General features: G+C 41.7%; 1 protein-coding gene across 6 annotated transcripts in view; it reads left to right on the top strand.

Moving 5' to 3' along the window:
* RIMS1 (regulating synaptic membrane exocytosis 1) overlaps positions 1-25,031 on the top strand; it is a 697,371-nt gene that overhangs the window by 196,077 nt on the left and 476,263 nt on the right. For all 6 annotated transcript variants that reach the window (XM_029595629.1, XM_029595632.1, XM_029595630.1 and 3 more), the window contains exons 8-10: positions 3,022-3,068; positions 11,622-11,734; positions 16,491-16,621. In XM_029595629.1, coding sequence (XP_029451489.1) covers positions 3,022-3,068; positions 11,622-11,734; positions 16,491-16,621 — 291 coding nt within the window. The remainder of the gene's footprint in view (positions 1-3,021; positions 3,069-11,621; positions 11,735-16,490; positions 16,622-25,031) is intronic.

Genomic DNA, 25,031 nt, shown 5'->3' with positions numbered 1-25,031 from the left:
GCAGCCCACCTGATGGAAGCTCCCCATCTTGTCCAGGAAGGGGAGAAGTAGGACAATTCCTTCCATCCCAGACACAGTTCCTATAACGTTAGAGGAAATCGCCTATGGTAGAATAAGTTCTTCAGGGCTAAGTTAAATCAAAGTGTCACTGGGAATGGGGGAAGAAACCCCAAGTTCCTCTTGACCCTGGATTACCTGGGAAAACTTAAAGGAGTCCAGCATTGTCTGGGCTGAAGAGAGAGGAGCTGACAATACAGACGGGAGCAGTCAAGCAGAACCTTTTCACTTCTTGCCCATGTCCAATGTTGCATTCCAGAAAAACTGAAGAGTTCTAGAATCGGCGACAAGGGGCACACCCCTTTGGTGCATGGCTTAGGTGCACCGGCAGCAGCATATTTCAGGCACTGGCCTCTTATGGGTTCCAGAGGCTCTCCAATGTCGCTGGGGGCAGGAACAGCTTCCAGGACCTCCCAGTAAGTGTGCCAATGTCAGGGCTTCTTTCAGCATACCCCATTAAGTGCTTCAGGCACTGGCCTCTTATGGATTCCACTGGTCCTCTGGTGACATTGGGGGTGGGAACACCTTCCAGGGACCTCCCAGTCAGTGTGCCGATGTCAGGGCTCCTTTCAGCATACCCCATTAAGTGCTTCAGGCACTGGCCTCTTATGGATTCCACTGGTCCTCTGGTGACATTGGGGGTGGGAACACCTTCCAGGGACCTCCCAGTCAGTGTGCCGATGTCAGGGCTCCTTTCAGCATACCCCATTAAGTGCTTCAGGCACTGGCCTCTTATGGATTCCACTGGTCCTCTGGTGACATTGGGGGTGGGAACACCTTCCAGGGACCTCCCAGTCAGTGTGCTGATGTCAGTGCTTCTCTCAGCACTCCACCTTCAGCGCTGCAAGCACTGGACTGTTATGGGTCCTGGCTGCTTCCGAAGATGTTGGGAGTGGGAAAAGCTTCCAGGGACTTCCCAGTCAATGCGCTGATGTCAGGACTTCTCTCAGCACTTCCCCTAGGATGACATTTTTATGTGTTTTAGTTTTGTATGGTATGGTTGTATGAATGTTTGTTTAGAGTTTGAATGGGGTAATGTATGAATGAATGAACAGTTAAATTTAAATGTTTCAAGATAGTTAAGATTGTATGGCTGTACTGAATAATTTTTTAGATATTATAAAAAATGTGTATTTATAAGGATATTGACTCTTGTATCAAGATTTGAAAATGTGTAGTATAAGACACATTTATACAATAAATTGCACATGCTTTGTTTTCATTGTTGATATGGATTAGTATAATAAAACTGCAATATTTTATATAATATTTGTGTTTTTGTAAAAAATGATTAATATATTAAAGATACAGTTTGTGGCGTTCATTTTGGATTGAGATGTAGTTTGTTTATAATGAACTCAGAATAGTTGACCTAAACTGATTATGTGACAGTTGAATACAAGCATGGGGAGATCCATATTCAAGTTTATGATGAAATTGATCATAGCAAAATATGACTGCTTACATAGGGAACTTTTGTGATTATTATATCATCTACATTCTAATATAATAAAACATTAAGGAGTGTAATTTTCAATGTCATTTCCATGAGCAAAATAGTGTTTTACCCTGGAAATGGTCTGTTACAAAATTATCTGTCCAATGTGTGGGTAAAAGCATGTGCATAGGGCCTGTTTGCATGCATTTTAACTGCAATTTGAAGAGGCATTCTTGTGGGCGGAGTTGGGGCAGGGTTTGGAATTATATGATTACTTACCCAATGAATATTAGTGTAAAGCCAGCAGATAAAACATTCCCAAGAACTTTACTCCAGTGCCGTCAGTTAGAAAATTACCCCAAAAGAAGGCAATTTGCATACTGGACGCAGAGTTCACACAGTACTGCAAGCTCATTTTGACAGGAAAACTTCTAGTGGAGTTTTCCTTTGAAAATGTGGTCAGTGTGCACAACATAGATACAAAAGTATACAGGTGCATGGGAGCAGGAACTTTCAAAGGAAAGTAAGTGTGAAAATTTGAAAATGAAACCTCTGCACATACTTTCACTCTCCTAACCTGTTCCTGCCCCATTTTTTAGGCAAGTAATAGTACACATGTTGATTGGTCAGTTTGGGGTTTCCATTAAGTGAATCCCTATCATCTAGGAACATCCCCTAGAAGTCAAGGCCTTTGCAACCTAAAATCAAGATTCTAAAGAAAATAAAGTATGGTTATATCCCAACAATCTTTTTTCTTATTGGTTTTCAGTATTCTAATAATGTTACTTTATTCTGTAATATTTAATTGCAACAAAGCTACAATTTAATCTTGCTGGAAGGCTATTTGAATCAGATTCAATGCAGGCAGTGTAATAGTTATATCATTTTAAAAGCCACATGCATTAATATCTTGAAATTATCAGGAAGTTATCCAAATAAATGTATACAGCTAGCTTTAGGCCTGCTTTTAGGGAATCCTAAAGTTAGCTAGTGTTTACCTGGTTAACTTAGCCGGATATTGTGGCACCTCCCCTCGAATGTCCCTAGAACACCTCCGTATTATCTAGCTAAATTTTAGCTTGTTAACGACTGAGCCAGATAACTTGGAAGCAGTCAGCATGTGGGAAATTTGAAACCCCAGCATTTTCCGGGTTAAGAGGAAAACAGCTAGACAAATGCACTCTGAATATTGCCCCCCCCCCCCATACTTTTTAGTATTTCCCTTCTCCAGAACAGTTCTGTATTGGATGTAGATATAGTAGATATGTTGTGGGACATATTACCACAGTATTATTTTGAGTACTATCATGTCAACTTTTTGTCTAGTATATTATTTTCCCACTGTCACGAATGCCATTTCCTTAGGTGTGTTTTAGTTGGTAGGTATTATGTGTTATATCTTTTGATCCATGCAACAGACATACTAGCCAAACATATCCCAGATGATGTGAGTTAACTACATCCATATAAACATGAGTGAGTTTATACTTTACTAACAGAGTATTTTTCTATCCTTCTGCATTTAGTGACATTCCAAGGATTCCTGAGAGCTCCCATCCTCCACTGGAATCTAGTATGTATTTTGTTTAAATGTGTATATGCTTACTTTGGCATAGAATAAACACAATGGAGACAAAAAAGATACACTTAATTCTTTATCCTTAGCTATATTAATTACATATTAACATAGAAAACCAAAAATAATACTAAAGATTGGACTTATGATGGATTCACTTCTATATGTTCTTCAGAGCATCATGGTGGTGGGGGGGGGGGGGGGGGGGAGAGAGAGAGAACGCCTGGCCATAATGTCATCTCCCTAGATGGGTATTTGTATCCCTATGGTAGCCCACCTAGTAACTCTAGGTGAGGTTTAGGTATTACTGTAGGGGGTTAGGGGCCACTTTGACATTCAAAGTGAGACGTACGAACAGAACAGTGCACTCTTGTAATGATTTGATGTCCTTCGGAGTGAGGAAACTCACCCAAAAATGAGATTTGTACAATGTTCTCTCCACATAGCTTGATATTACCCAGGTAGAGAGTCCATCAAGCTAGGTTGCAAAGAACATAAGAACAGGCCATACTGGGTCAGACCAAGGGTCCATCAAGCCCAGCATCCTGTCTCCAACAGTGGCCAATCCAGGCCATAAGAACCTGACAAGAACCCAAAAACTAAGTCTATTCCATGTTACCGTTGCTAGTAATAGCAGTGGCTATTTTCTAAGTCAACTTAATTAATAGCAGGTAATGGACTTCTCCTCCAAGAACTTATCCAATCCTCTTTTAAACACAGCTATACTAACTGCACTAACCATATCCTCTGGCAATAAATTCTAGAGTTTAATTGTGCGTTGAGTAAAAAAGAACTTTCTCCGATTAGTTTTAAATGTGCCACATGCTAAATTCATGGAGTGCCCCCTAGTCTTTCTATTATCCGAAAGAGTAAATAACCGATTCACATCTATCCGTTCTAGACCTCTCATGATTTTAAACATCTCTATCATATCCCCCCTCAGCCGTCTCTTCTCCAAGCTGAAAAGTCCTAACCTCTTTAGTCTTTCCTCATAGGGGAGCTGTTCTATTCCCCTTATCATTTTGTTAGCCCTTCTCTGTACCTTCTCCATCGCAATTATATTTTTTTGAGATGCGGTGACCAGAATTGTATACAGTATTCAAGGTGCGGTCTCACCATGGAGCGATACAGAGGCATTATGACATTTTCCGTTTTATTCACCATTCTCTTTCTAATAATTCCCAACATTCTGTTTGCTTTTTTGACCGCCGCAGCACACTGAACCGACGATTTCAATGTGTTATCCACTATGAAGCCTAGATATTTTCCTTGGGTTGTAGCACCCAATATGGAACCCAACATTGTGTAACTATAGCATGGGTTATTTTTCCCTATATGCATCACCTTGCACTTATCAACATTAAATTTCATCTGCCATTTTGATGCCCAATTTTCCAGTCTCACATTCTTCCTGCAATTTATCACAATATGCTTGTGATTTAACTACCCTGAACAATTTTGTATCATCTGCAAATTTGATTATCTCACTTGTCGTATTTCTTTCCAGATCATTTATAAATATATTGAAAAGTAAGGGTCCCAAAACAGATCCCTGGGGAACTCCACTGCCCACTCCCTTCCACTGAGAAAATTGTCCATTTAATCCTACTCTCTGTTTACTGTCTTTTAGCCAATTTGCAATCCATGAAAGGACATTGCCACCTATCCCATGACTTTTTACTTTTCCTAGAAGCCTCTCATGAGGAACTTTGTCAAACGCCTTCTGAAAATCCAAGTATACTACATCTACCGGTTCACCTTTATCCACATGTTTATTAACTCCTTCAAAAAAGTGAAGCATATTTGTGAGGCAAGATTTGCCTTGGGTAAAGCCATGCTGATTTTGTTCCATTAAACCATGTCTTTTTATATGTTCTGTGATTTTGATGTTTAGAACACTTTCCACTATTTTTCCTGGCACTGAAGTCAGGCTAACCGGTCTGTAGTTTCCTGGATTGCCCCTGGAGCCCTTTTTAAATATTGGGGTTACATTTGCTATCCTCCAGTCTTCAGGTACAATGGATGATTTTAATGATAGGTTACAAATTGTTACTAATAGGTCTGAAATTTCATTTTTTAGTTCCTTCAGAACTCTGCGGTGTATACCATCCGGTCTAGGTGATTTACTACTCTTCAGGTTGTCAATCAGGTCTACCACATCTTCTAGGTTCACCATGATTTGATTCAGTCCATCTGAATCATTACCCATGAAAACCTTCTCGAGTTTGGGTACCTCCCCAACATCCTCTTCAGTAAACACCGAAGCAAAGAAATCATTTAATCTTTCCGTGATGGCCTTATCTTCTCTAAGTGCCCCTTTAACCCCTCGATCATCTAATGGTCCAACTGACTCCCTCACAGGCTTTCTGCTTCGGATATATTTAAAAATGTTTTTACTATGAGTTTTTGCCTCTACGGCCAACTTCTTTTCAAATTCTCTCTTAGCCTGTATTATCAATGTCTTACATTTAACTTGCCAACGTTTATGCATTATCCTATTTTCTTCTGTTGGATCCTTCTTCCAATTTTTGAATGAAGATCTTTTGGCTAAAATAGCTTCTTTCACCTCCCCTTTTAACCATGCCGGTTATCGTTTTGCCTTCTTTCCACCTTTCTTAATGTGTGGAATACATCTGGACTGTGCTTCTAGAATGGTTTTTTTTTTAACAATGACTACGCCTCTTGCACATTTTTTACTTTTGTAGCTGCTCTTTTCAGTTTTTTTCTAACAATTTTTCTCATTTTATCAAAGTTTCCCTTTTGAAAGTTTAGCACGAGAGCCATGGATTTGCATACTGTTCCTCTTCCAGTCATTAATTCAAATTTGATCATATTATGATCACTATTGCTAAGCGGCCCCACCACCGTTGAGAGGTTGAGAGAATATTGCCCAAATCTCATCTTGGAGTGAGTTTCCTCACTCGTCTCACTTTGAATGTCAAAGTGGCCCCTAACCCCCTACATTAATACCTAAACCTCACCTCGAGTTACTAGGTGGGCCTCCCATAGGGATACAAATACCTATCTAGGGAGAGGAGATTATGGCTAGGTGCTGTCTCTCTCTCTCTCTCTCTCTCTCTCTCCCCCCTCCCCCCCCCCCCCCCCCCCCCCCCCCCCAATGCTCTGGGAGCTTCAATTCACCTAAAATAGGCCTTGCAGGAGACATCGCAAAAGGCGATAAAACCTCACCACACAGCTTAACGCTATTCAAAAAGGTGTAGTTAAAATCAGTGTTAAGTCTGTGCAATAGCTCTTCACAGACAGGCAAACCCAGCCCACCCTTAACTCCTCCTATTTTCCAAATTTGCATTGCACCATACGATATGGTGCTATCGCATGCGTTAAACACATTTTCGCATGCAATAAGCCCTTAACGCATGTGAAAATGCTTTAGCGCATTTTGATGAATGACCCCCTAAGAGCTGAATTTACAAAAGGTGCACGCGTAAAAAAATAATGTGTGCATGTAAAATGGCAACATGTGCACCTGCATCGGGGACCTTGAGTAAATTTGCACGTGTAAAAAAAGGAAGGCCAAGGGCGTTCTGGGTCTCAGGCCAACATTTACACACTTAAGGCCTAATTTTAAAAGTTTTTGCGTGCTTAAAATAGGGTTTTACACATGTAAATGCATTTTACCTATGTAAGTGGGCTTTTGAAAATTGCTACAATATATGCCATTGAATTGTCCATAAGATATTCACATGTAAGTGCAAGTTACTCACTTAAAGGACTTTCTAAAATTGCTACAATGGTATGTGACAATTGCATGTGTAACTCCTTTTAAAATGACTTCCATATGTTGCTATTTTACAATCTGCCAAAGTTTTGCACATGAGTCTTTTACTTGCATATATTTATTCCTGCTCAAACTGGTGTAAGTGATCATAAACATCTTAAAAGTGAAGAAATGACTGGTGGAGGATGTGGGTGAAATGAGGGAACTTCAGACTGAAGAACCAGGAGGGTCTTCATGAGCTGCAGATGGACTGGGTGAACTGGTAAACTAATTGGTAAAACTGATTAGTTCATTGCTGCATGTGTGTTATAAAGTCCCCTGACATGCATTTAAAAGCCAACTTATGGGGGGTAAATGCATCTAAATAACGCAAGTAAAGTCTATTCACGTACAAATATGCAAGTATATCATTTGTGCATATTTATCTAGCTAAATTCCAACTTATTTGAATAGGGCAGTTCTCGCCCTATTCAACCTGTTATCTGGAAACCGATGTGATATCTCAATCGAACGTCGGTATACAAAAGAAAGAAATAAATAAAATAAATTATTTGGCTCAGTAGCACATTTGCTGCTACATAGACTGACAAATTTGAACTTATTCAGATAAATATCTTTTTTTTTTTTACTTTTCTGGCTACCTTACATATCCGAGTAAGTCCAAAATGTGCTAATTAGATGGACAAGTAGCACTTTTTAGATTTATCTGGCTAAGTGCCACTACTTAGTTGCATAAACCGGAACTTATCTGGATGTGCCACTACTTTTCCAGTTAAGTCCAAAAGCTTGCGCTTTTACACACGTGTCCATGTATATGCACATATGTACTCATATTTTATAATTTGCACATATAATTTGCACGCAGGTTACAAAATACAGTAGTAAATTACCTTGAGTCCATATACACATGTATATGGGCACACGTGAGCAGTTTGACAGTTATCCCCCAGCATTTTAAATAGAGATTCCCTCATATAAACAACTTGGAGGCTGATGTACTAAATGGCTTTGCAAAGGTACTTTTGTATGGAAAAATAATGAATAGCAAGCATAATCTTAATTATGAATTTTCTTTACATGCTATTTGACTTTTTCTGTACATAATTTTGCATTTGTGAAACTGTTGACAAAAATTAAGCAAAATCACTGTTGTCATGCTAATATACATTTTTAGACCACTTTCCTTGTACTGAAGTACAACCCAAAGAAGTTTACAAAGAAAAAAAAATAGTACAATAATAATAAGTAAACATCATGTTGCGCGTCCCAGCCACGTTGGTGCAGCGACCGGGCCTGCTCACCTCGTGCTTGCTTTCACCAGCTCCAGTTCCTCATCCCTAGCAGTCACAGCCAGCTTCTCTTGCCCACGGTGTTCCCGGGCATTCCCCAGGCCCGTTGGGGCCTTCTGACTCTCAGCGCTCCTCATGCTGGGCCTCAGTATCCTCCTCGACGTTGGCCTCGCCCCTAGGCGCGTGCACACGTATCACTTAGACCTTTAAAGGGCCTAGCACGGGAATCCGGTCTGCAGCGCCCGATGACATCACTTAGACCTTGTATATAAGGCGAGGTCCCATCCCCAGAACCTTGCCTTGGCAATTGGGTCGACACCTTTGGTGTAGCTAGTTTGCTGTTCCACATTCCTGTGTTCTCCTGCTTCCTTGATCCAGTCTTGTTCCTGCGTTCCTGTGTTTCTGTCTTGTTCCAGTGCTCCTGCATTCCTTTGTTCCCGTGGTCCTTTCTGTGTCCCAGCATCTCTCCTGATTCCTGCTCCACGTTCCTCCTCTTGTCGTACCTTCTCGGACTGATTCACGGTACTGACCTCTGCCTGCCTGACTACATTGATTGCTGCCTGGACCTGACCACTGCCTGCCTTCTGACCACGTTGACCGCTGCCTGGAACTGACCAGTGCCTGCCTACTGACCATGTTGACTGCTGCCTGGAACTGACCACTGCCTGCCTATTGACCACGTTGACCGCTGCCTGGAACTGACCTTTGCTTCTCTTGACTACGTACGGACTGATCTCGGAACTGACCCTTGATTTGGCTGACCATTCTCAGACTGATACCCTGGCTTTGACCCTTGTGCTTCACTGGGATACTCTGTTTGCTCCTGTGACAACCAGACCAGCCTGCTCGGATGCTGCCAGCGGCCTACTTCCGACTAGACCATTAGGCGCTGCCTATCTCGCCTGGAGGACCTTCACTTCCTGTTTCTTTCCGGAGGTCTCCGTTGATCCTGGTCCTGGTCTAGTCCTCACCAGCCATGCACCTTTGATTGTGGTGGGCACACCTCTCCTCTACCTCTCCGGGAGACCCTCTGAGGCCCAGCCAAGTCCAGGCAGTCCAGGTACCCAAGAGACTCCAGATTGCTATTGGCGAAGCCTCAGCTAGCCTCTGTCTCCTAGTGTGCTCCGCCTCCTGGTGGCAGGTGCTCTCTGGGTCCGACCAGAGTTCGTACCAATCCAGCTCCAGGCCAAGGGTCCACCTCCAGCGCAACACATCAAAGCGTCATTAAACATTTAAAAATGAATACATCAGATTAATAATATAAAACAGTTCATATATCAGTCCATCAATATATCAAACTGCTAAAGAGTCTTCCCAAATGATGTCACAGAAGCAGCCCCTAACTCCATCCTCTCCCCACCCTTGGCCTTGCTCTTTCTATGACACCTAAATTTAGGTGCTGGCACATTTTTTAAATCAAAAGTGAACGTGCTTAACTCTTAAAATATGACTACCATGCTCAATGTTCTGGCTTTTTTTCCTAGAAGACTTGTTCCTGAGCCCTTGATTCAGAGATGCTCCTGTATTTCTTTGTATCATACTGCATCTCTACTTTTCTCCTCCAGATTTTCTATCTCAGCTTCTGTTCCAAATCTGATCATTTCTATTTGTGACTTTGTACAGCAAATTCTTTCTGTATAGTAATACTTTTCAGTGGTCAAGCATAAGAATTATCCAAATGTAGCCCCTGTCCAGTTCTGATCCTCAGCATAGGGTACACAGGGAAGACCAAGGACCACACAAGGCCCCATGACCACCCGGACTTCCCACACAAGGAGGGAAAGTACAGTGTTTTCAAGTCCTAACAGTTTTTAGCTCTCCGGGGCTCTTCTGCATACCAGCGTCACCCATACCACAAACTACACTTCACTTCATTGGGTGCTGTGCAATTCAAAGTCATTACTGAATAAAACTAACAGCACTAAACAGTCCAACACAGTACACTTACAGGTCGATTTTAAAAGCATTGCTCATGCAAAAATGAGCACATATATATGTGCACGAGCAACACGGACACTAAAAGTCCACAAAGTATGGGTGTATGTACACATGTACACGAGAAATAAAGGGACATTAAAGGAGTGGGGCATGGGCATTCTGGGGTGAGCCCAAGACTTACGCACGCACCTCCACATTTTAAAAACAAAATCCACAGGGCACATATGCTAGATATCCACACAACTTTACTGCTGCTCCTGAAGAGGAGCAAGTCTGTAGGTCTCAAGTTTTAGGGCTTATAAGGCAGGGTGAGATGTCCGGGTCAGTTGGGCAGCGTGCAAGATGAAGAACCAGAGTGTCTGAAAGACCTTGTTATAAACTGGACAAACTTGTGAACTAATGGGAAAACTGGGAATGTGTCTCGTGCAAGCATGTTTTAAAATCCGCTGATGTACGCATGTAAAAGCCGACATGGTCCTAATTGAAGACACACGCGCACTAGCTGTGCTTGAATAACCTCTTAAAATTAGGAGCATACTTATGCACAGTTGTTGCATTTTAAAACATACACACATAAGTGCGTGCACGATTGAACATTCTAGTGTATCCTGGCTCGCGCACCAAAATGTGCATGTATGGGTGCACGGGTGCTCATTTTCAAATCAACCAATTAGGTTAATGCACTATAGCAAAGAAAGCTCAAAATTCAAAACCTCCAGATAGTTTATTCTCTTCCCACACTCTTTCCCCAACACAGCTCAGCTCTTTGGGGTGAGTAGCCTTTCTATCCTGGTCCCTCTCAGTACCTAGTTGGTAACCAAAATCTTTTCCAGAAAGGTTCCTTTTGATCTTCCTTTTTCTGTTGCAAGTCTTTAGCTGATTGTAGCTGAATCAGTCGTGGACTCGCAGGATTCCTTTCTCCTGGCAACTCCCTGTATACTCGTCCCCAATTTCTAGGAAATCTTCTTCCTAGAATGCTTTCCTTCAACGTGTATGAATCCTCTCTGTGGAGAGAGAAGCCCTATCATGGCACTCTGTGAAGTGATGGCTCCTAAACAGCAGGACTCCAGTTCTTAGAATCCCTGTTTCTCTTCTCTCCTCCTAACACCAGTGGATGCAGGGGCTTTTATACTCTTAGAATTCCCCTCCCAATGAGGAGTGGTATTCCTCCTTGAAACACTAACATCCCACAAAAGGCAAGATCTAATGAGACCTCTGTCACACTGAAGGTGCTCAGACGAGTTGAAGCCTCCACATGAATGCTTGTAAGAAACAGAGACTAGTTCCTTAGGGGCAAAAATGGACACCACCCTAGACAAATATGATCTACGTATATACACTTTGAAAACAAGTAGGTCTTTTCTTCAGATGTCATCTGCAAGTGCACAATGGTATTTTTTAATAGTAAAGTCTGATGATAGCAACATGAAAGTATCTCAGTTTATTTGTGTCAGGAAACATTAACCTGTTGACTGGTAGTTATCCATCTGGTTAACTTTTATATGTACCTTATCCAAGACTCTATTTCAGAGTTGCTGATGGATTATTAGGAAATTCATTTACTGTTGGATTTCTTGTTTTCAGGTTCAAGTTCTTTTGAGTCCCAAAAGATGGAACGGCCTTCGATTTCTGTTATATCTCCAACAAGTCCTGGAACTTTAAAAGATGCACCTCAGGTCCTACCAGGGCAACTTTCTGTAAGTATAATTTACTAGTTAGAAAGAATACACATTATATACAACATAAACTATAGTGTTTCAAACTAATGCTGAGATAAAACTTCACACAGAAATTCTGTTCAAATAATTCACGTATTTAATAATTTGGTCTGTTGCCAGTGGTTATTTGACACCCAAAGGACACAAGCATTGATATTACTAAATTCTCTCAAAATGTTATGCCCGTTGGTCGCAGACGGCTGCGACCGCATGTACTTACTTCCTGCACTGCTCTCATGCCCTCCCCGGGGCTGCTCGCGGCTCGGGCCAGCTTTCACTGCCGCATTCCTCAGGACTCCTCATGGCAGCCTGGACGCTGCCTCCATCTTCCTCGACCTTGGGTCTTCCTAGGCGCATGCGCCCACCAGACCTTCCTTTGAAGCCTCCTCGGCGGGAATCTCGGGGGCATCTCCGGTTGATGACATCATCAGACCGGTGTATTTAAACTCTACCTTCGCCCTCAGCTAGCCGACTTGGCAACAAGTTCTGTACGTCTTCGACTACTGCCTATGTGTTCCTGAGACTACGCTTCGTGCCTTGGACTTGGACCCTGTCTGGTACCTGTTCCTTGGGGGCCAGTGCACACTTTGGGGACTTGCTCTCCTTGCCTACCCCGCTCCTCGGACTGGCTCTGCTTCTCCTGGGTTCTAACCTGCAAGGCCTCCCATTCCTTGGGACTACCTCTGGGACACCTCAACTATCCGTGAGTTCAACAGAGGGACTTCCCCGTTCCTCAGGGTTGCGCCCACAGCCTGACCAAGACTGTCCGCGCCTCCCGCTCCACGGGACCGCGCTTACATATTACAGTGACTGCCAGAGCTTCCCTGCTCCTCGGGGTAGCGCTCTCTGACTTCCCTGGGACTTGCGTGCTTCCCCACTCCTCGGGGTTGCGCCTACTTTCTATATTGAGACTGCCAACACTTCCACGCTCCTTGGGGCGGAGCTACGTCATCACTAGAGGCTCAGCTCGGGCTTCCCTGTCCTGTGGGCTGGCCTACAGCATGACATCATCATCCTATGCTGTGCAGCTCCTCCCTTTGGGGTTGCCCTCCAGAGTACCTCCTGATTGGGCAAGCCTCACGTCCCCCACTCTGCGGTCTGTCTGGCATCCCTTCCCGTGTGGTCCCTACCCAGGTATTGCCTCCAGTCTACTCTCCATGGGGGTCCTCTCCTGGTGCCGCAGGACCTTTCCTTTGCCTCACCCAAAGCTCTCCGCTGTCTCTGACCTCGCCTCCCAACAGTGCTGACCTGTGGGAGTCCTTCCCACAGGTAGTAACAACTTGCATCTTGGGCCAAGGGCCCACATACCCACAAATCATAACAAAAATGGATTCACTTTAATTATTTCACTTTCCATGTTGTTTGTGTGCTATTCACATAAAAGTGAAATTTAAAAGAGTTGTGTGCGTGAAAATGAGCACATACATGCATAAAAAGCACATATAAACCTCAAACTTACATGCACAAGTAATGGTGTACGAATAAATTTGCTCTTATATAAAAAGGCTGGCTAGGGGCGGTCCAGAGCGTGGCCAACATTTACGCTATTTTAAAACCTCTGAACATGACGTGCTGTTCCCTGTGTGTATTTACACTTGCTACTTATCAAGTGTAAGTCAGAATATAATTCTTTATAGTCAAATACTGATGGAATGAAGGGTTCTATGTAAAGTGGGGGAAGTGCAGGCCGAAGAACCACAAGGGTCTTGATGATCTAGAGATAGACTAGGCAAATTGGTGGACTAATTAGTTAAACTGGTCATTTCCTCATATGCACATTATAAAATTTGAGAATTTACATGCATAAAAGCTGACAAGCTAAGGAAAATATGGGTGTTACATTTTCTCGTATAAATGATTAAAATTGAGAGCACAAATACACATAGCAGATGTCTGCCACTTATCCAAATACATTTTGATTATCCAGCTAAGCACAGCTAAGTTGCACTTTTTAAGGCTTATCTGGCAAGCAGCCACTTAGCCTGCTATGTCTTAAAAAGCGATAGTTAGCCAATAAGTTAGGTAGCCAGATAAGTCTTCTGTCACAGTCTTGCATGCCATGCAGCCTCTCAATGCCTTGGTCCTGTCTGCTATGATTACTCCTTGCCTGCAGAGGCCCTCAGTGAACCTCCCCACCAGCCTTGTTAAGCTCCTCCTCACTGTTTAGTGGCCTTCGAGCCTCCAGCCTTGCTGCCTTCTGGCTTCTATATTCTTTGTTCTATGCATCTTGCCTAGTCCTTGTCTGATCCTGTCCTAGTCTATCTTACATAAGAACATAAGAAACTGCCATGCTGGGTCAGACCAAGGGTCCATCAAGCCCAGCATCCTGTTTCCAACAGAGGCCAAACCAGACCATAAGAACCTGGCAATTACCCAAACACTAAGAAGATCCCGTGCTACTGATGCAATTAATAGCAGTGGCTATTCCTTAAGTAAACTTGATTAATAGCAGTTAATGGACTTCTCCTCCAAGAACTTATCCAAACCTTTTTTGAACCCAACTACACTAACTGCACTAACCACATCCTCTGGCAACAAATTCCAGAGCTTAATTGTGCATTGAGTGAAAAATAATTTTCTCTGATTAGTCTTAAATGTGCTACTTGCTAATTTCATGGAATGCCCCCTAGTCCTTCTATTATCCAAAAGTGTAAATAAACGATTCACATGAACTCGTTCAAGACCTCTCATGATCTTAAAGACCTCTATCATATCCCCCCTCAGTCGTCTCTTCTCCAAGCTGAACAGCCCTAACCACTTGTCCAGTCCTGCCTCTGTTTGGTCTTGCCTTGCCCAGCCCAGTCCTGGTATTTACTCCTTATCTTGCCAGTACCTTGTCTTACCCCAGCCTTTATCTAGTTCTACTTTCTGTCCAATATCCTGCCATGCCTGAGTTTCTCCCAGTCTATGCTCAGTACATTGCCTTGTCCATGTTCATGTCCAGTCCCAGTCCCACCTCAGTGTCCTGCTCTAACCTTGCTGCAGCCTTTCCAGCCTTACTCCAGCATGTACAATCTTGCTCCAGCCTCTCCAGCCTTACTCAAGTTTGTCCAGACTTGCTTCGGCTTGTCCAGGTATGCTCCAGCCAGTACAGCTGTGTTCAAGCTTATCTGGACTCATCATGATGTACTGCCACTTCGGCAAAACCTACAGGTCTCCAGAACCCAAGGACTCAACCTGCGGGGGCAGGGCTGGCTAGGCAGAAGTCTGGCCCTGTCTAGCCCAGTGTCATACCTTGCGGTTCTGCACAGTTCCTGGGGTTGTTTATCCAGATTCCAGTAACTTTACCATCTTCAAATGCTAGTTATCTGTCGATCTTATCTGGCTAAGTTATGTTTTTCTTATACTTATCCAGCTCCCTTATTTAGCCAGCTAAGTCACCATAGCGCTACTTAGCTGGACTTTTGTAGCCACTTAACCAGATAAGTCAAAACTTATCCGGCTGTTTGAAATACATGCTGCATAGCCTTTCATACATGATCATGTTGTTGATTTACGTGTGTTTTATATAGTGTGCCTGCATTTGCTGATATGACATTAAATATGTGTGCATGCATGCAAATGTCTATATAGTTGCATATATGGGCATGCTTGTTCATGTTTCTCCTCTTTGTGAGGTAAAAAGCATTATCCATATTCATACTTTAGTATTTCTTTGCAGTAAGAATGCAAGAATTCAGGTATAATCACAAGGAAGGTTAACACTCAGTTCTTTTCTACTGTCTATGAACACTGGTCTAAGTTATGATTCCAATAATAACTGGAATGGGAGAAGTTCTGGCCAAAAGGTGGGGTTTTTCTGTATGTAGTCAGACATGTAGAACCTTGTAATTAATAAAGGCCTGCTTCTTTCACAGGTATTTAAATCATATTATTTCTGATGTTTTCATTTGCTTTGCTTAATTTTGCAAAGTAGAATGCACCCGTTATGTTATGGTGCCTAGAACTGACTGCTTCTTTTTTGCTCTGCCCTTTATAAACAGTAGTGCATTGTTCAAGCATTTAAATTAGTTGCCAGGCCATTCAGCTTCAGAACTTGGGTTGTCGTAGGTTTCAGAAGTTTGTGATTGCAAAATGCATTTGCAATCATATTTTGATGAAAGACATTCTATAAATGATTTGTATTGTAAACCCTCACAAGACTGGTATATCTAAGATACATGTCAGTTTGCTGTCTTCTGGCATCATTTTTAAATTGCCATTTTCAGAAGACTGCTTCTAGATCTGAGATGACAGTGTATTCTCAATCCATATGTGCAGTATAGCAAGTATTGTTTCTGGAAGAACTGCTTTATAGGACTAGAACTTCTTAGAGTGATGTACATATCTGGTTAGCACTTATTATTAATTGGAGTCTACTGAGAAGGGTAATAGTTATTTGGACTTTTATAGAAAGAATTTCTTTATGTCCAGAGATTCCTTTACTTTCCTTAAAGGTAAACCTTCATTTTTTTCCATTACCCCTTTCTGACTAAACTTTCCTGGCTCTCATTTTTTTCAAAACAAACAATCTATGTATAATAAAAAAAAAAAAAACTTAAGTGATATATAGCAAGATCCTGGAGCTTAGTTTTGTATAAAACCAGAAGGCGTTCTTTGACTGCTTGAAAACTGCTTTAAATGAACTGTTTTAACTGAAGGTTACATAATGCTTCACATTTTGTAAACAAATCTTTGTTGCATTTGAGGCCAAGGAAATGTAACTCGATTTCATTGAAATAATTGTAACTTTTAGGTAAAACTATGGTATGACAAAGTGGAGCATCAGCTAACGGTAAATGTACTGCAAGCAATAGATCTGCCACCAAGAACAGATGGACGTCCCAGGAATCCCTATGTAAAAATGTACTTTCTTCCAGATAGAAGGTAATGTCTTGAGTTCAGATTTTTGAATTGTCCAACATGCATGACTTACATATGCTCAATATGTAGAGTGACTTTGTTCATTGTGCGATATCTTATTTTTCTCACTGTTGTGCACTATTAATGTATTCTTGATTTTACAGAGGCATTTCCCTTTAGCTACTACAGAGATATGTGGAGCTTAAAATATAGATCAGAGCATACTGGACACAAGGTCCTATTCACAAAAATTCAGTACTTTAAAACAGTTTATCAAAAAGATATGTCTTGTCATCAGTAAATAAAGATATTCACACCCTTTTTTTTTAATTAAAAAAAAACTGTTTCTACTTCAAATTACATCTGGATTGAGCCATTGATCAATAGATCTTATTAGTGATGAAGATTATTTTCTTTTTATTACGTTTTCATTCAAAATGTAAACATCCAACCTGCCAAGAAAAAGTAGAAAAAATAAAGAACATAGAGCAAGAAAGGAAATACAAAAGTCAGAAAATACAATTATTGAGTACTTACAGAAGACCAAACACGCTAGGAGGGGAATCCCAGAAATTATAGGGAGATATAGGGCCTCATTTTCTAATCGGATCGCACGTGATAAGGGATGTTTCTCACGCGAAATGTCCCTTATCGCGTGCAATACCAAAATGGGGGCGGAGTCGGCCCCGGAAGAGGAGGAGTCGGGGCGTCTCCAGGGCGGACTCCGCGAAGACGCCGCGGATGACGAAAAGGTAAGGCTCTTTTCGCGTCCGAGTTTGCGCCCAATAGCTACTACACCTTCTATGGTGGCGCTATTGGGTGCGAAACCGGCAGTGATCGCACAGCGACGGTGCGATCGCTGCCGGCTAGCGCAGGCCCGCCCCCCCCGTTTCGGCCCTCCCGCCCCATATTCCCTAAAGTATCGCAGGCCTGCGATACTTTAGAAAATGAGGCCCATAGATAGATAAGAAAAATGTAAAAGGAATTTGAACTCAAAGGACTTACATCCTGCCAAATTTTAATATAAAGAGTTGATTATAGGCCCAAAGTAAACTTTCTTCCCAAATTAAGGCCTAGATTTACCAACGACGCAGGGCTCCCTGAATCGCGTACTAACGGGGGGCCGGGGGGGGGGGGGGGGGGGCGCGAAACGGAGGGGCGGTCCTGCGATAGCCGGCAGCGATCGCACCTCCGCGGTGTGATCACTGCCAGCGTCGCACCAAATAACTACACCATAAAAGATATAATTATTCGGCGCGAAACTGACAGCGATAAAGTTGCTTACCTTTCGCTGTCGGCACAGTCTTTGCAGAGTCGGCCCCGGTGACGCCCCGGCTCCTCCTCTTCCGGGGCCGACTCCGCCCCGAGCTAGCTATCACACGCCCGTGCGATAGCTTTAGAAAATAACCTCCTAAGGGAGGCTAACTACAACCATTGAGGGTTTTTTAGAATTTAAGAAATGACACAATTGAGAGAATTCAAAAAATATGAACTTAGCAAAACATTTACATGGATAATGAAGTAGGAAATGTGCACCTTATGCTAAAGCCTCACGATACATAGCAACAATTTTTTACTATGATCCTATGTAGACTTACACAGGTCTGAGTTTATCCATATTTTATGACCCAGAAATGGGCCTTCCAAAATAGAGGCATATGAATGAGCCCCAATCTTGTGAAAACATAAAGGTCATAAGGAGAATAGTCCTTTGGTGCTCATCCATCACTGATGTCTCCAGCAATCAAGATAAGTACAGACTTGCTTTGGACTAATTCACCACTTCTTTCCCATCCATAATAACTTCTAGCCCCTTTCCTGAGGGCAAAAAAACCCCAAACAAACCTTGTTAATAGGAGGTAGTGTTGGTTATGAAATATGGAACACGTCACGCATAGAGTTCTTAAAAGATCCAGGAGAGAACAAAGGCAACTTAGAAAAATTTTGCATTCACAGATTCAAGTCTCAATGAATTTTGTAGATTTTCAGTCCTATGATGGACAACCATTCTGTCTTGGATAATCGTTGTCTGTACAGAAGAAAGCTGAGTAGTGGTCTATTCCTATTTCTCTGTCTTCTGTGCCTGCACTGATTTGGTGGCTTCCTGTGTCTGTATCTGGCTATGAATGTCAGTAGTAATAGTCACTAAAAAGGCACCAGATTTCTTCTATGTGGTAAGAAAAGTCCAAATACTTTATAATGTAATGGAGGAGATTCCAGAATTATGAAGCCTATTAATCAAGGCTGCCATTGCAACAGGAGCTCCAGGAGAGGAACCAACAATGGAGGGTAAAAAATCAACTACATAGCTTTGCAAACTTCTATACATTTCTAGATATTCTGGTGCCTCTCTGGCTGCTTGCACTACCAATTGCAATTCTTGCTCCCTTTCTAACAATGTATCTCTGCCATCCGATGCCAACATGGCCCCTACAAATTCAACCTCCTTACTTTGAATGGACACTGATGCATAGGCGCCTCCCTTGCAGAAAATGGAGAGGGAGAAACAGCTTGTTATGTTGGGGCTCAGCGAGATCTCTGCTGCAGCAGCAGCAGAGCTTAACCTCTGATTTTACAGCATGAGTTGATTGGCAGAGCTCAGGGATTAATTGCTGACCTTGGGGTACTCCGAGTGAGTAGGAGGAGCTCCCTGGGCACACTCCCTACACTATATCATATTATAATAGGAAACAAACCACAGCGCTATCAGAGCTCTTCACTACATTTCCTCCCATCAGGGTGCCATCTTGGATCCCCCCAAGATGAAGATTTTTATGTGATTGCAAGCAGTTCTTCATCTATATAATCTTCTGAAATGATTACATTCAAAGGATTAGGTAGTCACACAGCTGCTGTGCAGCATTTACCTTTCTTCATCAGCAGCAAGATTTGATTCTGTTCAGACTGATGCACACTAGAATGACAGAACTAACACCACTGTAGTCTGTCTTCTGTGAGCTCTTCATACCTTTTAACTGTCCACCTTGGAAACTGCTGCCCAAGGACAATTCTTATGGGACTGTGGGTGCCATCTATATGCACAATATGGCCAGCCCAGTAAAGCTGAGCAGCTATTAGCATTGCCTCATTGCTTCACATATTATATATCATACCTTACTGCCTGGTAGGGATGTGCATTGGTTTAAAGCAAATGTGCATTCCAAACCCAATGAGTCCATTTTCTTTTAATTTAGTGAAATCTGATATGAATAAAATATATCGCCATAAAATCTGAAAAATGTCTGATTTTTCATTTCAGCAAATAGCACATGCCATTTGCAAAAAAAAAAAAAAAAGGGAAAAAAACAACTTCTCTCCAAACAAAATTCAATCAAAAAATTGGCTGAAAACAAATGGAATGAACTGAACTGAAAATATTTTGCCTGCACATCCCTTATGATAGAAGCTCTATCCTCTTATCTAATACAGACAATCCTACAGAGACAACTTAGAATGGATCAAACTTCTAGATGTGGTGATAGTATACAGTCAAGAAGTCACTTTCATAGAGTATTAGAACCATTGTATGAAAAACTGCCACTTTTGTCATCATATGAACACTGTATTTATTTAATATCATTTATGTTGCACTGATCCATAGCAAGATCTTGGCAGAGTACAGCATAAACACAGAAAACTCAAGCTCACATGGAAAATCAGTGGAAGTAGGGAGGCATCTTCCTGGATTTCTCCTCTATATCCAAATCTCTACTCATTCTGCAGAGACTGCCTCAGTCCACTTTCTGTTCCTGCCCAATTCCCCCTTCTGGTGCTTTATACTCCTCTGGTTGCATTACATCAGCAATGTGTTCATGATTTGAACAAGCACAAAAATGTCTTATTTTTTATTGGTTGAACCAATGCATCCCTCATCTTAAATTTGAATATTGTCTACATTGGACCCACATAACTTTTTTGGACACTCCCATTTTGGTAGGGGAGGCTGTTTTGAGACATCACTTTTCAGGAAACAGATGAACCATAACATATTACTCCGGCCGACTTGGGATTTGGTTTCCTTTCTTTGAGGGTCTGCTGGAGCGGCCCTACTAATTTCGATTACCTTGAATTTTTCTTGAGGGAGCCAGGCCGAGAGAGGCCGGAGGACCGCGGCTAGCCACCGCTTCCGGGTCTACGGCGGTGATGTCATCAGAAGGAGGAGCCGGGTAGGCGTAAAAGCGGCCTACGCCGGCGCAACGCCGCCGACTTGGGATTTGGTTTCCTTTCTTTGAAGGTCTGCTGGAGCGGCCCTACTAATTTCGATTACCTTGAATTTTTCTTGAGGGAGCCAGGCCGAGAGAGGCCGGAGGACCGCGGCTAGCCACCGCTTCCGGGTCTACGGCGGTGACGTCATCAGAAGGAGGAACTGGGTAGGCGTAAAAGCAGCCTACGCCGGCGCAACGCCGCCGGCGCGACGGCTAAGCGGCGCGCGGCCAAGGGGCGCGTGGCTTGTCCCGGCTTAGCTCGGCTTTGAACGGTTTTGGACGGAGCCCAGAGTCCAGGTCGACCCTAGAAGCATATCAGCTAAGTAAAGTTTTTATTGTTGTCGGCTGGGACAGTTTCGTTTTGGGGCTTTTTCTTTCGCCATGCCCCATACAAAGAGGAAGGCGAAATTAAGAGAGACTATGCCTTTATCTGTTTCTAATAAATTGCTTCAACCCAAAATTGTAGACTGTTTCCAGAAAAATACCACATCTACCCCAGAGAGGGCCGCTAATGGAACAGACCAGGAGCAGGAACTGCTCCATTTAGCCACAGAGACATCCCTAACTCCTGGGGCCCCAGAGAAACCAGACCCACCCTCTGCTAGACCGAATGACAATCAATCTATATTAAGAGACTCTGCTAATATTTCTAGTGAAAATATAAAGTTGTCGAATGTTTCTGAGATAGAATTGCAAAGTCTAGATAAAATGAGAACTAGTTCTCCTGTTCTGGCGGAAGGAAATGTGGGTAACCCTGAACAGTTTAGAGAGAAGGGGGAAGCATCAGGAATTGAGGACATTTCAATTATAGTGCCTCAAAAATTTTCTAATGAGGAATTAGGCATTATGATGATAAACATGCAAAAATCTATAAATACTTTAATGATAACAGTCCAAGATGCTATGAAGAGGGATACAAATTTGCAGGAAAAAATTGGTAAACTAGAGAAAAGGGTTGATACATTTGATAAAAAAATGGAGGATATACATGAAGTGCAGGTGAATCTAATTAAATCAACAAAGGATTATGAGGGGAAAATCGAGATGTTGGAAAACTATAATAGAAGGTTAAATCTTAGGTTTTTAGATTTTCCCAAAATACATCTTATGTCACCAGTGGATTTGATTAATAGTTATTTAAAAAATATACTTAAGTATACAGAAAATTCATTACCTGTTATATCAAGTTGCTATTATCTACAATATCCATCGGAGGGAAAAAAGGAGGAAGGTAATTTGGAATTAAATCTTACGGATTTTTTGGAAAGATCATTTGAGTCGAAAATCGACACAAGGGCTACCTTGCTAGTACAATTCTTTTCCCAAACTGAGAGAGATAAAATACTAAGAATTCATTTTAAATATCAAAAGTGTAATTTTTATGGATATCCCATAAAGATATTTCCAGATCTTATTCGCCCAACTCAGCTACGTAGAAAGAAGTTTATCGAAATGCGAAATGAAGTTCTAAAAAAAGGAGCAAAATTCAACTTAAAGTATCCTTGTAAATGCCAAATTAAGTTTAAAGATAATGGATATGTCTTCAATTACCCAGAGCAACTTAGGTTGTTTCTAGATGCACACCCTTGAAGTCTATTATTATGTAAGGGGGGGAATATATGATTATGATATGGGAATGACAGCATAATGGTTTTTGTATTAATTCTTGTAATAGCTCCAAATATTTTGGCTGTATTTGTCTTCTAGTTTTCTTTTAATTTCCTTGGGTGGTTCACCCAAAATTATTCTGTTTTGTAACATAATGAAATGCAATTAAAAATAAAATTAAAAAAAAACAAACAAAAAAAAACCATATTACTCCACTACTTATACCACCACCCACGCACGTGTCCTGCGGAATAATATTCCCACTGGATAGTTTTTTAGACTGCAGCGTCTTTGCTCTACATGAACTGATTTTATTAGACAACAGCTGTTGCTTCATTTCTCTGAAAGGGGTTACCCTGCTCACATTATTAAGCATGCATTTAAACGATCTTTATGTATTAATTGTGATTCTAAAGATTCTGCTGATCGTTATGGGTGGGTATGCAACATCATCAGAAGACATTGGTTCATTCTGGCGCTCCATAATATTTTTCAAGAACCTCTCTGTTTTGCCTTCCACTGGGATATACATTTTCAGAATTCTCTAGTTTCATCAGAATTGGCCTACACGTAACCATACACTACATCTCACACTAGTCAATTTTCCTGTGGCCACTTTACCGCTTATGCATTCTCTCTCTCCGTCTTGAGTTTCACACATCCAGTCACGAGCAGAGACTACTCTTTAAGACATTTTTCTTTCTGCCTCTCAGTGGGGGGCTGTTTATGTCATTATATGCCCCTGTTTCCTTGTCTATGTAGGGAAAAATGATCAGATGTTTAAAAACCAGGACTTTTGAACATTTATCTTACCTACGTTCCTCTCACCGTGAAGCCTGCCTGAGACACATCAGTTAGAAAACTCACATGCAGTTGCCTTAAGTAATTGAAACTGTTCCCTTTCCTAGAAGATGGGGTGACTTCTCTTTATTTCTCATCCATCATAAACAAAAATGGATTTACACACTCGGTTCCCTTTCCCCAAATCGTTTGGGCTTCTTTTTTTTTTAACCATTGCCTTATTTGTATCTACTGTGTTTTCCTATTGGTTTCTATACACCATGTGATTATGTATTTGATTGGCTGCATTTTTTGGTACGCTTTTGTGGGTTTGTATTTTCATATAGAGGCTTAGACGCTGCTCTCCAGATTCTCGTCTAGACGCTGTTCGGCACTAGAGACAAAAGCTTCTTACTTTCTTGAAATTACTGAATGATATGTACCTTTACATTTTTGGTCAGTTTTACTCCTGGTTTGTGCTATGTTCCTCTGTCCTTATATGATATACAGTATGTATTCCTTGTAGATTAGAGATTTTTTTGCTGTCTCTCCTGACACGGGTGAAACACGGCTCATGTCAGGAGACTCACCGTTGCACATTATGTTTGATTATTAGAAGTCTTCAATAAAGTTAAAATTGTTTACTTTTACACTATTGGATCCCTTTGGATTATGGTTCCCTTTGGACAAATTTTGAATCTGAAAGAGAGTGTGCATCCAGGGCCGTTGCAAAGGTATTAGGCACTCTAGGTAGACCTTACAGTCTGGCGCCCCCTCCCCATACACAATTTTAAATTATGCATTTATAACATATTTTACCTGAAAAATGACATTCTGAGGTAAAATTAATATATAAGTTATTGTGATAATTTCATGCACTGTTGTGATGCCAACAAGAAAACTTTGCATCTTGGAATTCATATGGCATCATACCTATTGTGATATATTTCGGCATGGTCCTCCCGTATCAACACAGTACTATTTGCCAACACTCAAAGAATAACAACCCCACCTATGAAAAAGAATACCACAAATATTACACCAGAATCTAAAATATCAATACACCTCCTATCAGGAAAACAGAACAGGCCAAACTATTACAGATCCCTACAGAGAAACCACATGCTAAAAGAATGCTTTATCTCAGTCTTTGCATGCAGAACACAAACCCTCACCAAATACAGAATAAAGCCACATAAAGTATAAATAGAAATGTGCAGACAAAAACTGAACTGTAAAACGCATCACACCAGACTCTATACAGTGTAACAATGGAAAAACAAAAATTTCACCATTCCTCGTGAAACAAATCAATAAAATCAAGATATATAAATCATTAATCATAATTATAAAATCATACAAATAAAATAATTTCAAAACAGCTGATGAATAGAATATCCAATAATTAAAGACTCATGCAAATTTTGAAAGCTTTACTAAACACCAATAAAATATTTCAAACAGCAGACACATCACATACTACCCAATAATTAAAATGTAGTCAATCAAGAAAAATGAACTTAAAAAGCTACCTTTACTTACCCTCTCCAGCAGTTCTCCTATTCCTTTCCCTTGCAGGCCACACCAGAAGCAGTAGTAGCTGCTGAAGCTGTCCTCACAGTCCTCTTCCTTAGGGACCACAACCAGTTTCTTCTCTCTCACACACACACACACACCAGTTACACCCTCAGGACCAGTTTCTGTCTCTCACACACCAATCATCTCCCCAACCAGTCTCTCTCTCTCTCTCACACACACACACACAAGCACACATATACCAGTCATCTCCCTGATCAGTCTCTCTCATACATACACACATCACCTCTCTGGCCAGTCTCTCT

Source organism: Rhinatrema bivittatum, chromosome 3 (genome assembly GCF_901001135.1).
Source record: "Rhinatrema bivittatum chromosome 3, aRhiBiv1.1, whole genome shotgun sequence".
NCBI classification, from domain to species: domain Eukaryota; kingdom Metazoa; phylum Chordata; class Amphibia; order Gymnophiona; family Rhinatrematidae; genus Rhinatrema; species Rhinatrema bivittatum.
The sequence above is the reverse complement of the archived record's forward strand: the minus strand, read 5'-3'. Positions and strand labels throughout refer to the sequence as shown.